Source organism: Centropristis striata, chromosome 10 (genome assembly GCF_030273125.1).
Source record: "Centropristis striata isolate RG_2023a ecotype Rhode Island chromosome 10, C.striata_1.0, whole genome shotgun sequence".
Lineage (NCBI taxonomy): Eukaryota > Metazoa > Chordata > Actinopteri > Perciformes > Serranidae > Centropristis > Centropristis striata.
The window spans coordinates 25,431,476-25,448,101 of NC_081526.1; the positions used below are offsets into that span (position 1 = coordinate 25,431,476).

The following is a 16,626-nucleotide window of genomic DNA, read 5'->3' on the forward strand; positions in this document are numbered from 1 at the left end:
GGACCGTTTATTGCAACAGCCTCTTAGACTCTTAAGAATAGAATATTAGTTCAGGTGTAGGTCTTAATTTTAGCTTGGAAAGTTGGCCATGCATTTTGGCGATTTTTAACTGTAAGCAATCTTGATGTGTGTCATTGCTGCATTTAGTAAATTATACATTACTTGCACAAGGTGACATACTGCCCCTATTTTTTCTAAACATAGGACTACCTTTCCCAAACTGTTGGATTCATCAAGGTGTTTTAAAACTCTTCTAAAATAATACAATAGAGGTTTTCTGACCAGCTTATTTTCACCACTTATATAGCAACATATTGCATTTGCCTACTATGATGGATCCTATTATTTGATGTAAATAAACCATGAACATGACTTGTTATAGTAATTGTTATGTTGGCAAAAGGGATGGAAACATATGGACACATACACATACAAAGACACACTCAGGCTCATGCCTTCAGTCTTGCATATGCGTGCAAACACACACAGAATCACAGAGACCGAGAACAGTCACTGAATGATCTGCGGAACAGTTGGCCCTGGATTGTGTTTGTAAGAGCAGCTTTAACAAAGTCTCTCACAGGATATGAGCTGGAACGGAAAGAGAGGGAAAGGGAAAGGGAAAGGGAAAGAGAGCATGAAAAATGAAGGAAAGACTTATTATATATTCCATTTTAACTTTTTCTCTCAAACTGTCCTCTGACTCCTCTCTAATTTTGTTGAAGTTGTTGCAAACTTATCCAGAAACAAAAACACAGACCATTTAAGAAATTCAGCAAAATTCAGATTGGCTTGCAACAACCAGCTGTAAAGTAAGTGAATTGAGTCCAACATGATTCTTGAGAAATTTCTCCTCACTTCCCTGTCTTCTCCTTGTCCTAAGCCTTGCTAACTTTAAGCGCACATCCAACAGAATCAAGGACATTGTTTCGGTCCAAACTGAGTGGGGTTTGTTGGCTGGTTGGGAGGATCCTTACCCTGGGACTCTTGTTCACTGGCTCTCCATTTAACCTGTTTCAAAACAACTTGTTTTATTGGGCCATCTGACTCAATAAGAGTAGCTGAAAAATGCATCAGCCTTCACAATGCACCTCTCTGTACGCTCTTACCACAGTAGACTGACACAGTCATTGTCTTCCATTTTTTGTTTTCTAATATATTTTTGTTTTTACCATGGGCATGACAACTTTTACTATAATTTACTTTTTAAAATATCTCCAACAAAGTAGCACTCTCAAATTTCCCTCCCAGACACAACATTGTCAACCAGTGTGGCTCAGACTCTGAGCCACACTGGATTGTTCCGATTGGTTCCAGTGTTCACTGCAGTCAGCTGCCACAGTACATCTTGTTTTTTATGATTCTCTATTGATCTCTGAACCAGGGATTTGTCTTTTAGCTTTCTCCTTTCATCACAGCACCTAATTCACTGGGACTGTATTGTACAGTACTTTAACATGTAGGTGTACTGCAAGACCTGCCACATGCTGCAATCCACCCAAAAACATAGTGTAAAATAAACAAATTATACAACACAAACATCTAAAAAGCCATTTAAAGTTTGCCAAAAGTGACCAAAAGTGGGTAGAAATCTTTTCACCCATGTATCCAGGGCTAGATTAACCATCTAAGGAGAATAAAAGGGTAAATGACTCTGAGTCCCACTGGAATGACTGTGGTGGTCCCAATGAAGTTAGAAGACTCTGCTAAGCCTCAGCACAAAAAAAAAAAAAAAATTAAAAAATCGACCAAACTCTTTTTCTTAACCCCTTATGTTCAGCCCCCTTTATAGAGGATTGGGGGTGGTGGCAGTGGAAGAGAGCAGATCAACAGTAGATGTCACATAAAAGTTGTGTACACATCTGAAAGCTGGGGAGATTTGAGATGCAGGCACTGTTGTTCTGGTCTAATAAAAATGATTAATGACTTAATTAATTAATTAATTAAACCTATTGAGGTTTATAAGGGAATGTGTAGCTCTCCATGCTCAACTATGCCCCATACGTTGTTGCAGCAATCTTGGGGTACAACACATGTTCTACTGAACAAGAATGGATAAAAATAATCAAAAACCCCTCCAGAATATTACATCAATAAAACAAGACCCGTGGAACACCACATATCAATTCATGATGTGATTTGGTTTGAAAAAAAAGGAGACATTTTGGAGATTTCTGAATTCTATATTACAAACGCATAAAATCCCCTAATTGTCAATATACAGAGGACAGCTGCACGTCCTCTGAATGCTCTCGGAGGGATTTTTTTGACCTTTTTTCAATTCTCAAGTGAGAAAAAAAGTCAATTTTAACACAAATGGCATCAAGCCAAAAAGTGCTGCACTTATGAGATACACAGTTGAGCATGGGAATGGCCTTCATATACTCATATCATAAAGCTCTAAGCTCTTACAGTCTTTCAGACCTCCCAGTCTCCTACTCATGTGCATGCGTGGTGCTATGCACATGTACTAAATCTTGTGCTAGGTGACACGACTCAAACTGTTATTGAAAGTGGATCACTGTTCATTCTGCTCAATGACATTACAGTGTTCACTAGGGACTCCTATCAAAGGGTCAATCAGTGGGAAAAACAAAGCCACAACAAGAGCCACAGACGCCTCGACCGATTGGAGAGACATGATGGTGGGCCAAACATGATGCTCTCCAAAAAGTGTTTGGGCATATTGAGAAACCAGAGAACGGCCTCTTCATTGATGCAGTGCTCACACTGGAAGCCATTGAATAGTAGCAAAAGAAAAGCCAAACTGTGCGTGCCAAAGCACAAGGCTTCAAGGAGGGCCTCTTGAAATACGTAACAATCTTAACAACACAGTTATTCCTAAGAGTATTTGAGCAAACCACCCCACTTTCCAACTACCTCCAGACCAAAGGGATGGACATCCTCTCTGTCCATCGGATAGTCATTGCCAAACAAGAGAGCCTCAAAAGCATTGCCAGGGGTTTCAGTACTGTAAAGGCAGCTGCAGACACATTTGTGAAATGGACAAATTAAGAACTTGATGAGGGGGAAGAAAGAACAGACGTGGAAGGCTACACTGCCTCAGTCAAGGTCAAAAAAGAAGAAAAGCAGGGCTGGAGAGATGTCTCAAGATGAGACATTAACAAATGCAGAGAGCATACAAAGTAAATGTGCACAACACCATCATGGACACAGCAATCGAGGCCATCCACAGACGATTTTTAACACATGGAACTCTCTTTGCTGATTCGGCATGGCTGGACCCCAGGACACCTGATAAAACCAGGACTATTACTCTTCCCAGTAATGCATTCCAAGAACTTTGTAAATGTCTGCTCAAATTTTACAGCAGGGCTCCGGTGGCCAATCTACAGAGAGAACTGAAAAGTTTTGCTGGACAGTGGGACAGGCTTAAGGCATCACATGTGGATGAGTACAAGACAAGAACAGTGGAAGATGGATGTGAAGAACAGGAAGAAGAAACTGACATTGTGAATACAAGCTGTTCTTGTGCTGTTATCACTCAGACGGTTCATCATGTACTCAGATGCATATCATCTCCTTTGGCTTGCATACAAAAACCTGCTGACCCTTTCCCTGACTCAGGTGGCCTGTGAAAGAACATTCTCAACGCTCAAATTTATTAAAAACAGGCTTCGGAGCAGCCTGTCGGCAAACAGGCAAGAAATGTTATGTTGATGGCCACCGTGAAAGACATTCTAATGGCATTGGACATGGTCGTCGACTGGGTAGCTGAGAAGAGTGAGCTGTTGAGAAAGATGCTCTTGTAGCCTTATTAGGTGAAATACAATTATTTTCAAAATATTCATTGCAATGTAGCAGGCAGCTCTGTTTGCCTCTAGCCTGAACCTCTCACCCTCTCTTACAGGATCCCCTCACTTGTTGTCTGGAGCCCTGCAGCCTTTTCCACCAAGTAAGTACTGTATACAATATATGATGCAAGTATCTCCCTACATTTTTCACAATTAAAGGTACCAGTGCTGTGATTATCTAACTTCATCAACTCATTTCTCAACTTTCTGTCTCTGTCTCCCCCTTACTCTTTTACAGGTTGACTTGTTTGATATGTTCTGTTGTGGAATTCACAGGCGACATTTTGATGTAGTGAGTATATCATCCATTAAAAACTCTTCCCCCAGAATATATTCTGATAATCTGAATCTGTCATTTAATTTATACCGTATTCCCTCAAATAGTAGCCGGGGCTTCTATTAATAAAAAATCAGTTTGGGACCCGGCTAATAATAGGAACAGGCTATTATTTGAAGGAGGCTTTTATTAAAAAAAGAAAAACAGAGCAGCTCTGACCGGCACTTTTTAGAGTGTTTTACACAGCGCATTGTAGCCAGTTACCCAGATGTCAGCCATATTGGAAGTACTCGGATGTAAACAAACAATGAACAGCACGCTGAATGTTCATTTTAAGCAGGATTTAAAATGTGTAAACTACTAAAAAGCCCAGAAGAACGTGCGTAAGCGGCTCGACTTTACAGAGAATGACTAGGACAGCGGGAGACTTTGATATAACACCGGTAAGACACCCGGCTTATAAAAGAGGCCGGCTTTTATTTACTAAAAATTGTTTTTACACCCCGTTACTAAATGAGGCCAGTCATTAATAGGGAGCGGGCTCTAAATTGAGGAAATACGGTAATTTATCATAGATCATGTCTCATCCCAGGATCCTGCAACAGTTCATCTTTGTTCAGTCACCTCTGACCACCAGGGAGACAGCCCAGAGTGAGTTAATCCACAACATTACTGCTGCACTTTGTGGTGGTTTTGGGGAACAGAACCATTATCTTTAAGGGGACAACAGGAATGGTGCACTGGTGAGTGGCACTCGAACGATTAGGGGGCTGGTCTGGGCCAAAAATGCCAGGGCCGATTTTTTTCCAGTCCACCCCTGCATACAGTGTTAAGCTGCATCTCAAATGAATCTTCAGGTTTGCAGCATTCAGATGATATACACGACTTTTATATGCCATCTACTGTTGACCTGCTGTCTCCTGCAGAGTCCCCCTATCCACCAGCTCTCCAAAAACAGAAGGTGGTAGAATTTTATGGGGTTAATAAACAGTTTTTTTTCTTATTTTCAACAATCAAGTTTTTCACAAGAAGAGAGCAACAATGCCATTCAAGAGCAAGAGCAATTAATGCAATTCTTCCAAAAGATATTGTCTCATTTGGTGTTTGATGATGGTTATGGAGAGTTACATTGATCCAACATTTTAGTCAACATTGAGTCACTGTGTCTTGTATGGAAGCACTTCATTGCATTTGTTCTGATTCTACACTAATTTATTCCACTTTTTCCTTTAATTTCTCACCCTGTCTACTTGTAAAACTCAAGAAACAACTGCAAAGACCTCCTCGCCACTGTCCATGCTATTCTGCTTCCCTAATAAATCTGAAAACACCTGGATGGGAGTGGATCACATCCACTTGGCAGCTGGGAGTGACATATGGAACATCTCACTGTGTGACATCTGATCACACCAGGGAGTATTCGTGGACACATCTGGCTATGCAATAACTAGCTTGTGGTCACATTGCTGTCAGATCATCTGGATCAAATATGAACGGTAGCGGATGGGAAGATGTCATGTAGGAACAGCAGGTCAGTTGTGGACACACAAAATGTCAGGTGTAACAATAGCATGTATGACTTCCAGTTAGGGTTAATAAAATAATTTACTAATGCTTTATAGATCACTTAACGTCATTCTATTTAATAAGTACAGGTTTAAGCATGTCAGTTTGCTAGAATTCCTTTTGCTACCATTTTCTGATTTAAAAAAACCTTCATAAAGATGTTGCAACTAATGGTTTACTCCTATGGTTACTAATACTTTCTATTTAATTTGCCAATGAATAAACAACATTCAGAATGCACGAAAAAAAATGTAATATTTAAACTGTAATGACCAGTTAGAATTAAAAATGTACAGTCCATGAGCACAACAGACTGTATTAAGGAGGTTTCCAGTTAACAGTCATGTGTTCTTAAAGCATTAGTAAATTATTTTGTAATAATTTATATAGCCATCACTTTTCAGTCCCTTTATAATGAGTGCCTTATTGAGTTAAATGTGACCAACATTTGTAACAAGAATCTGTACAATGTGTACATGTAAAACACTTTCCTATATATGAGACTGTCCTACACAAAACACCAAAGCCTGTTGCTTGTACAGCAGTTTAAAGGTGCAGTATGCTATTCTGGAATCTCATTCTCAGGTCGTGTTTGGTGATGGTACACAAACCTTATGTGTTGGTATTTGATGACCTGGGCATGAGATTGAATAATTAACAACCTTCTCCATGCCCCATATGTACGTTTGTAGTTAGCGCTAGGGATCAGTATTTATGAAGGCAACCAAGCTATAACAGATGTTACGGAGCGTTAAAGCAAAGGCAGAAACAATGATGCAGTATAAAAAGAACAAAAAGGTCCAAAAACGGAGGGATAGTGAAACAAACACAGGACCCGGTGCCAGGAGACCAAACCAAAAGCCAACATTGATATCTGGATGAATGTAACTGAACTTTATCAGTAGCCTGTGTGGAGCTACGTCACTTTTGATGGCATCTAAGTAACGACCTCCATTCCAGTAGTTCTGTCCATGTATTTTTCCTTTTTAACTGTCTTTTGCTATACCTAACCATGCATTTTTCCACCTAACCATAAGCAAGTAGTTTTGTTGCCTTAATAAACTGCAGCCATTTCACAGGTTTGTGTTTAAACTGGCGATATGTTTAGGTATGAGTACATGTTGATGTCCTGCTTATGGTAGAAGTGTTCATTTTGAAAATGACTCGGACTCATTGCAGTATAGCCATAACAGGGCTATGAGATAATATTTATACATGCACAGTGTACCCACAGCATCATCTAACTAGACCAGATCATTTATAATCTAGGAATCACGATCATTACAGCCACCTGGTTCCTGGTTAGCAAATCAACATTGCTTTTGTATTGGGTTCATACCCAAAATATGCTGAAGTAAGGCTTGAAATTGTAGCCGGTGTAAACATCCAAAAACTTGTCTCTTATGACTGCAGACAATTAAAGGCAGTTCATTTCAGGGATTGAAGAAACAGCAGAAGTAGAGCACACATGTAGAAGTCAACAGTCTCCTTTAGGAAATTGCATTACTGTTTAAAGCCACTTTTGGGCCAAACCAACAACATCAGTCATAAAAAAAGTAATAATATATTCCAGATGTGCAACTTTTCATGTGCAAAATGAGAGCAAAAAACATCATGTGTGTATTTAATTTCGTGCATCATTTGTAACTTGAACTTCAAACCTGACCATGAGACCTTAGTAGACAAAGGTAAAAAGCAGATTCTGCAGAGACTCTACAGCTTGCTTGCTGGGGTCCATAGGGTAATCAGGAGTAGTAGAGGATGGCAGGGTAAAAGGTAAGGCCAGGTAGGGGAACTGCTGGGAGAGGGCATGAGCAGGTATTCCCATTACACTGTATGCCTTTAGGGCAGAGAGCCCGTTGAGAATAGCCACATCCACCAAGGTCACGTGGAAAGAGGAGGAGAAGTCGAAGGAGAGGGCCTCTAGCTCTACTGCAACCCCTGCTGATGGGGAGATTGTAATTTCCTGGTTGGGGTAGGGAGCTTCTGGTGCTGCACTGTGTATCCTGAGGGTCCGGAGACCTAGCAGAACCAGATACTGACTTACCATTGGTTGTATTCCACAAAAAGACAACTGCAAATGGCCAACCATGCTCCTGTTCAGCAGTTCCTCCAGGACCCAGAGCTCCTTCACCCACAAGTTAAGTCGTCCAAGCTCTCGGAGTCCAACAAGGGGCAGAGCGGAGCGCAAAACGGTGTGGCATCTGCACAGTGAGTTGGCCAGAGCCTCATCACAGTCCTGGACAGGTATGGAGCAACTGCAGTTTCGCAGGTTGTACCCCGGGGCACCACTGTCAAACAACAGCGTGGTGTTGACTGGCAGAGAAGTTTCTGGTGTGCGGCTAGAGTTGGTTGCCTGGGTGACAGGGGTCAGGAAGAACAGTAACCACAGTGACCATGGCAACAAGACAGGGGAGACTGTGTTTGGAGACATCTCCATAGAGATCAAACTGACTACATCTTCACCAAGTGGAGAGACAGGATTGTACAGGGATGGGTGAAGCTGTAAACCTGATAGAAAGAGCACAGTTAGCATGGAAATACAAAGTAATACATACAACAACAAAAAAGACAGGCAGCAGTAAACAGGGTACTAACAGTATCCAGTTAGATTTTGACACACACTCTCATTAAAGGCTAGAACTCAGCAGTATTCTAGATTTAATCACCTCTCTATGACTCATTCCAGGACTTCACTAAAAGCACATGCCACACAAAGAAAGTCTTTTACACTCTGTGCCCTATAGTAACCTGCTTCTGCTCTGCGTCTGTATTTTTATTACATGTGGAGGCCAGCTTAGGACCAACAGCCAGCTGAATTCAGTTATTTATTTCCAGTCCAGCTCTCTCTCTCTCTCTCTCTCTCTCTCTCTCTCTCTCTCTCTCTCTCTCTCTCTCTCTCTCTCTCTCTCTCTCTCTCTGTCTCTCTCTCTCACACACTCACACACACACACACACACACACACACACACACACACACACACACACACACACAACTTATTCCTTGTTCTCTATTTTACTAGGGAGAGGCCCTTCCAGACCCCTGGGCTACTATGGTGTTGTACATAGGGGCAACAATAGTATTGGCTATCAGAATTATTAATAATTATCATAAATAATTATTAATTATAATAAATTCTATGACTTGATTTGTTTAAAGTAACCTCAAGTCGGGGCACCATTCTGTAAAACAGAGAAAAGATAGCTAATTCATCTAAATGAGTCTCATAAAGTTACTTAACGATCAATTTGGAACACTAATTAATAATTTACTTGCCAGAAGTTAGGGCTAGGGTTAAGGTTAGGAAAATCAAATTACCATATTTATATTTAGTAGTGTTTGAAGGAAATTGGAATTATTTTCATAGAAGAAGTTAGCATATCCCTCATAATATACAATATTGAATGGACAGCATGTGTGTTCCAAAAAATGTATTTATTCCTGACTTTATTTCAAACTTCCTTGTAAAATCTTTTCCAATAATGTAAAAAGGCACATGCATATTGAGCCTGTAGAATAACACTCATTTTGAATGTTATTAGCCTAATGAATTGCCCTTATCAGTTGTTATCAGCCTCAAAGATGTGAGTTAGAGGGGGCCTACTCCACCAACTCCAAGAAAAGGAATGATATGGACAACTTTGCTATTAACTGACTGATTGATGATTATTTTGCCTCTTTCCTCACCAAAGGCTCATCTCTGTGTTACTGCAGTACATAAATGTTTGCCTGCTGCATCTTGTTGGCTCGATTTTTGCATTTTGTTATTAGGTTTACGGAAAATGCATTTTTCATCAAGAGAAAATGACTCACAGACACAGCCTCAGGTAGCCAGTAGTAAAGCAGACTGTTACCATGACTTTAAATGTTTGTTCTAAGCCATAATCAATATAAGTGATTTCCATGCTAATTTGGTGTTAAACTTAAAGGTCCTTAGGGCTCACATTTGCAGGAAAAGATGGTGTGGGGCTAAACTGCAATTTGGCATTAAAGTACAATTTCTGGTGTCATGACTGAGCTGCTTTAAATACACTTGACTTCACTGTGGTTGGTGTAAAGTAGCAGCTGCCCTCCATACACACAGCCTGGTCTCTCATCCTCCACTGCCTTACCTCACTGCTAATATTAGTCGTCTTTCCAGCTCCGCTCAGCATCTGCCTTTCCCACACTTTCTTTCTCTTTCCATCAGTCTGTCCTTGCTCTCTCCACCACTCCCATTTTTTATTTCATACATAGTTATTTGAATTTCATGCTCTTTGAAAGCATTTATGTGGAGAAACACACACACAATAAACATACTTTTAAGTTGTGTTTCAATAAAGTAGTAGTATTTAGTGTCATGCTATCAAAGCCTTTCTAATTCTGTCCTCTGTGTGTGTGTGTGTGTGTGTGTGTGTGTGTGTGTGTGTGTGCGTGTGCATGCGTGTGCGTGTGTGTGTCGAGAGCTAAACACGGTGAAAGTGTTTGCACATATTTCTGTGTGTGAGAAAGAGCGCTCCACATGGCTGTAGCTTGTTAAAGGAGAGGCTCAACACATTCCTCTGACATCATGCTCCACCACAGGCACCCACCCTCATCCTGCCTTCCTCTCTCTACACCTCTAACTTACAGTCCCTCTCTTCCTCTCTCACCCATCTCTTTTCAGTGTCTCTCGCTACGCTCCCTCTCTCTCAGCAGCTGCAGCTCCACACACATCTGCAGAGACAAATTGATGAGGTGGTGTTTTATTTTGTGTTATGGTCTTGTTATTTCCTGTTTTATTTTGAAATAGGAACTCTCCTCTCGTTTCAGGTCACTTGCCCTTCCCCATGTGTCATCTGTCTGATTGGCTCCCCCTTATTACCGATTGTGTTCACCTGGTGCTCCCTTCCCTCCATGTGTTCCAATAGTCTGTGTTTTCCCTTGTCTTGGTCCAGTGTGTCTGACCCTGTCACCATACCAGACAGTTATCTCCTTCTTGCCACAGCTTGTCTTGTTTTTCGCCCTTTTGGTTCCTCGCAAGAGTGATTTTTCTTTGTAATTTATTAGAATAGCGCAGGTCTTAGTTTTATAGCTTTTTGAGTCAGCCGTTTTGTTTTTCCTCCTTTTGGAGTGATTTTGTGTCCTTTATTATTTCCCCCCTTTAGTCCTGATTCATAGTGTTTTTGTAGAATCTTTTATTTTTCCTATTAGGTTTTGTACCTCCCTTTTGGAGCGCTTTTTGTTTATAGGAGTTTTTATTTTACTGTTTTCCCCTTGAGAGTTTTCCCCTTATCTTAGATTAGGATTATTTTATTTAGTTTATTAGTGTAGATAGCTTTCAGTGTTTTCCTCCTTTGGAGCAACTTTTCTTTGTTAGATTTCTACTCATAGTCAGGAGTTTCATAGCCCTTTTCTTTCACTCTGTGAGGTTTTCCTTGCTGTTTTTTTTTTGAATAAAGAGATTTTAGGTTCACCTGCCCTGCATCTGAGTCCTGACTTGAGCCCAGCCTGACAGGTTCACTCCAAAAATGCCAAATACACATTGAGAGGAGTATATTACATTACATACAATAACATCTAATTTAGTGCAAGTACAGTATTTAAGGGATAAGGTTGTGTTATTCTGTATAAATGAACATTTTTTTTATGATTATTTACAACCCATAGGCAGTGTATGGAGCATAGTGGCAAGAGGAATTTGATAAATTAGTCTTTTGGTATACAGGAATATCAGCTCATTGTTGGTTATGACTTTTAATGGGACAGAAGGGAAAATATTTAATTTAACTTGTCATTCTGTAAATCATACGGTGCAAAGCTGTTATCTACATAACCTGATACAACCTGGTCTCACAGGAATCCGTGAAATAGCCACCGATTCGCTTAACTCAAAATCCATTACATGGATTTCGCTACAATGCAAGTTAAAGACAGTCATATCCCATGGCTATTTCATGGATATTTTTTTCCTATTGGTTTGTGTCCAAGTCACGTGACTTTCAAGGTTCCGGCGGTCAGAACAAAAAACATGGCGGACAGTTCTCTCATTTTTAGTGAAAAAAACAATATTTTGACTTAGTTTCTGCATAAAAATGGATTTTGATTACATTTCTAGCGAGAAATATATGTTTTATTTTCTAAATATTCGCTCAGTGAATGTACATAATCACTTTGTCGTGAAGATCTCGCCAGAAAAACACGATCTGCTGGGTTTTATTTTGAAATCTCCCTGATCCTCTGTGTATTTAATGGATCAAACCTTCGCCCATTACATGCCTTGTGTCTGAGGTTGATTTGCTGATCAACATATTATTCTGTTGCAGCGAGAGACACTAATGTTGACAAAGTGACGTTACGATCTACGAGTTACGATCTACGAGTTACGATCTACGAGTTACGATCTACGTTTGTCCCCTTTCTTTTTTGTAATCTTCTGGATGTGTGGTGCGATCTCGTTGAGGCGCGCTCCACTGTAAATGCTGCTCCCCTGTTTTAGTTAAAATATCTTCATTAAAGATTCTGATAAGCTGCTTGCATTAAACATGGTGTTAAGAAGAATGTGCAAAAGGTTTCAGTGCTGTACATTCCAGTTTTTACTCCATGTTGTGTGCCCACAAAGTCTGTTTACATGATGACAACCTCTGTCTGAGATATTAACCTTCATTCAGGCTTTCCTCTAACCGGCTTACAAATCTTTATATACAGTGGCAGCTGCTGAAGCATTTTTCTCAGGACTGCAAGTGGTTTATTTTTATTGACTGTTGTACAGTAGAGTCAAGTTAGCAAGCTGTAAAACAAAACTCGAGGGTCTCATAAGTGGCTGATCTCCAGACCACTCTTGTTAGTTTGGTTGGATAGAATAAAAGAAAAACTTTTTTGATTTGCTGAATTATTTATTATTATTATTATTATTATTATTATTATTATTATTATTATTACTCTTGGGTATGAGACACTGCAGCAGCAGTATTTCAGTGAAGAACAGGACTTTAACAGCCTGCTTGTGTCTGCCTGAGTCAGAATCCAGGCTAGATCAAATTGGGCTAGATCAAATTGTAATTTTGTTAAAATATATTTTATACAGGTATGAATCATATATCCATGAATGTGAAATCCTAGAGGTGTTTCTACTGAGTGCATGATAAGATAATATTTTATTTATGGACTTTTTAAACCACTTCTGACACTATGAAAAAAAGACATCTTGATAACAAAATGACACCTTACTTACTTACCACCTACTTAAAATGCTGTCAATGTTAGTAATATCCCCTTAACACAAATTCCTTTTAATGCCTGTTGTACAATGTGTCCATTTAATGTTGAGCTGTTTAAACAGGATGTTTAGTGTTAAGTTGGACACTACATGCTGTTAGTATTACTGAGTGATGTTACATTCATCTGGTGTTTCTTGTTGGGTCTCAGTTTGCCATGTACATTTTTTGAGCATGCAGTACCTTTGAGGTTATCCTGGACAGTATTTGTCATTCTGTTGGATTGTTTCCATAATAATAAATGTACATTTTCATAAAGCAGCATGTGTCCATGTGGATAAGAGTAATAAAAACTTGAAAAATATCCAGTTAAGGCACATTTAGAACAGATAAAAATGTATGATTAATTTGCAATTAAACGTGAGCTAAATGTGGACAATCATGCGATTAATCGCAATTAAATATTTTAATCGATTGACAGCCCTAATTTTTTTTACAATGTAGGTGAAAAGAATAAATTCAAAATTCACAAGTAGAATAGTAATTATGTAAATTTACAGAAATGTTGATTTTTCTATCAGGCAAAATAAGCAGAAATGTTGTGTGGCTCTGACAGATTACATCACAGCTCAGCTGTGGGTTTTTCTGTGATTGCAGAGGCCATATGTTTCTAATTAGAGAAATATAACCCGAATCATTGTATCGAGGACAGTTTGGGGTCACAAATTATAAATTCAACATCAAACCACAAACATCTTCATTAACAGCATGTACATTGGATGTGAGTCACCAGCAGCACCCTTGTTGTGTGTATGTGGCAGAAAAAGGACTGATGAAACAAGCCCAACATATGGCAGCACATGTGAGTGAAGCGTACTTACGTGGAAAGTTCAGGGCTAGTTAAGGTAACATGCTGCTGACATCTGGTTCCAGACTGATCTATCCAGCTTCAGTGTCATCGGTGAGAGCAGCAGCAGCAGCAGCTTCCATATCTGTCTGCAGGAGACTGAATACCTCCTGTGTCTGTCTGACAATAGAAGAGAGAAGAAGAGATTGTCAGGATAGTGGAAGAGAGAGAGGAAGAAGGAGCGGGAGAAATAGAGGACTTACTTTCTTGACACTGGATACATAAGTTTTGTTTCAAATGTGAGAGCATGGCAGATTCAATCACTACATTTTCTTTGCTTTCTTCTCATCTTTCTTCCCACTGCCTCACTCCGAAGCTCCACTCTACTCCCATTTTGGGTCCGCCTCTCATTTTCCCAGGCAGAAATTTTGCGACTGAACGGTTGTAAATGCTGCCATCTGGTGTGTGTGTGTGGGTGTGTGCAACCATATCAGAGAAAATATATATTTCAGTCACAAAAGAACTATGTACGCAGTTTATTGTATGTGGATGTAATTCTATTAACTGTTTACTGTTTAATCGCCTTTGTTATGGGGACATTAAGTCCCCATGACATAAACCATACAATTTTAGGGTTGAGATAGGTTTCAACATAGTTTAGTGAAAGTCTCCAGAAAATGGATTTAAGTCAATACAATGGCCTCTATAGTGATGGAAAACCAATGTGTGTGTGTTCCATCCTTGGCAGAACAGGATGCTGTCTGTTTAGGACATTGCAGTTGAGGTACAGTAAGAGTGTAAAGAGTGTCAGTTATTGTCACACTTGGTTACCGTTTGCCCCATTTGCACAGCAAGGGCTGTTATAGGTAGAAACTGAACAAAAAACAATGTAACCAACAGATTCAAAGAAGGGTTGATGAGAGCAGATGTAAAAACTGGCTCTCGTTTCTTTAAAACAGTGAGATCACTTCCTTTTGGGTGCCTGTTGGCAAAGCCAGACAAGATGACAGCCAAGGGCAGAGCTGCTACACCAGAACACCCAGTACTTCCATAACCACCATGCTAGGTGGAGGCACAGCAGGCAGTTAGTGCATCACTTACAGAAATAATAATAATAATAATAATAATAATAATACATTTTATTTATGAGCACCTTTCACGTGACTCAAGGTCACCTTAAGAAACACAGCAAAAAACATTAGATAAAAACAAGAACACAATCAGCTACATAAAAACAAACAACTACATAAAAACAACAGAGCAGAAGTGAGGATGGCCATCCTTAATTCCCAACAGCAAGGTCAAACAGAAAAGGCTGATCTAAACAAGTGTTGAGCTGTGATTTGAAAGTGGAGAGAGAGATAATGTCATGGATGGTTTGTGGGGGAGAGTTTGGAGATTTTTGGAGCTGATCCGGGCAGCTGAGTTCTGGACCAGTTGGACTTTATGAAGAAGCTTGAGAGGTAGACCAGAAAGGATGGAATTGCAGAAGTCTATATGGGAGGTAACCAGGGCATTAACAAGGATGGCAGTAATGTTAGGTTTAAGAGACGGAGAAGGTTGATGTTGCGCAGGTGGAAATAGGCTGATCGAGTGATGTTGTTGATGTGGGATTCAAATGAAAGAGTGCTGTTGAGGATGACACCCAGGCTCTTTACCCGGGGGGAGGGAGGGACTATGGAGTTGTCAATTGTTATTGTGAGGTGGTCAGACTTCGCCAGAGTGGATTGGGAGCCAACAAGGAGAACTTCAGTTTTATTGCTATTGAGTTTAAGAAAGTTATGAATGAACCAGGATTTAATTTCAGAGAGACAGTCAGAGAGGGATGAGGGAGGAAGGACTGAGTTGGACTTGGAGGAGAGATAGAGCTGGATGTCATCAGCATAGCAGTGGAAATGAATGCCAAATTTTCGGAAGATGGGACCGAGAGGGAGGAGGTAGATAATGAAGAGGAGGGGGCCCAAGAAAGAGCCCTGAGGAATGCAAGTTGTGAGTGGGGTGAGCTGTGATCTGAAGTTTTTAAGTTGAACAAACTGAGTGTGACCAGAGAGATATGACTTGAACAAGGAGAGGGAGGTGCCAGTAAAACCGATGAAAGCAAGTCTGTCAAGGAGGGTGGTGTGAGAGATGGTGTCGAAAGCTGCAGTGAGGTCAAAGAGGATGAGTTAAGAGTCCAGAATCAGTTGCCATCAGAAGATCATTAATGATTTTTACCATGGCTGTCTCAGTGCTGCGATGGGGACAAAAACCAGACTGGAATACTTCAAACAGATTATTGTTAGAGAGGTGAGAGTGAACCTGAGCTGCAACTACTCTATCCAGTCTTTCAGAGAGAAATGGTCGGTTGAGAAGGTTATTGTGATCAGCGGCAGGTTTTTTGAGTATAGGGATTATTGCAACTGTTTTGAAAGATGCTGGAACAAGACTGGATGTGAGAGAAGACTGGATGATCATAGTTATTAAGAAAGACAGAGGGTAGACAGACTTTGACCAGGTTGGTAGGTGATGGATTATTCTAGAAATATCAGCAACAGTTGGGAGTTGGAGAAAGGAGAGAAGGAATGAGGGTAGGAGGCTAGATAGAGTGCACTGGCTGCTGAAAGTTTTATGGAGGTCAACTGGTGGTGAATATTATCGATTTTTGCATTAAAAAAGGTCATGAGGGTGTTACAGTAGTCAGTAGAGTACATGTTAGTTGGCAGAAAATCAGGTGGTAGCAGGATTCTGTTGACAGTGGAAAATAGAGTCCTTGAGTGTCCTTCTCCAGAGGTGATGAGGTTGGCAAAGTAGGTAGATTTGGCAGTGGTGAGAGCATCTTTGTAAGACCGTATGTGATCATGGTACAGATTTCTGTGAATTGTAAGACCAGTTTTAAAATGCAGCTGTTCCAGGCGACAACCTTTGGCTTTAAGGAGTCATAATTCAGGGGTGAACCAGGGGGCAGA

The 16,626-nt window shown here is 40.3% G+C and overlaps 1 protein-coding gene across 1 annotated transcript; it reads right to left on the reverse strand.

The window, feature by feature from the left end:
- Positions 1–342: 342 nt before the first annotated feature.
- On the reverse strand, positions 343–14,021 carry LOC131979236 (uncharacterized protein C21orf62-like). The gene is made up of 3 exons (XM_059343176.1): positions 13,945–14,021; positions 13,716–13,861; positions 343–8,169 (listed from the first exon to the last, which is right to left on the reverse strand). The coding sequence occupies exon 3, from the start codon at positions 8,096–8,098 to the stop codon at positions 7,334–7,336; it is 765 nt and encodes a 254-aa protein (XP_059199159.1). The 5' UTR covers positions 8,099–8,169; positions 13,716–13,861; positions 13,945–14,021; the 3' UTR covers positions 343–7,333.
- Between the last annotated feature and the right edge of the window lie 2,605 nt (positions 14,022–16,626).

Bases quoted from the DNA above. Each gene is read 5' to 3' on its own strand.
- LOC131979236 (XM_059343176.1), bottom strand. From the start codon at position 8,098: ATGGAGATGTCTCCAAACACAGTCTCCCCTGTCTTGTTGCCATGGTCA.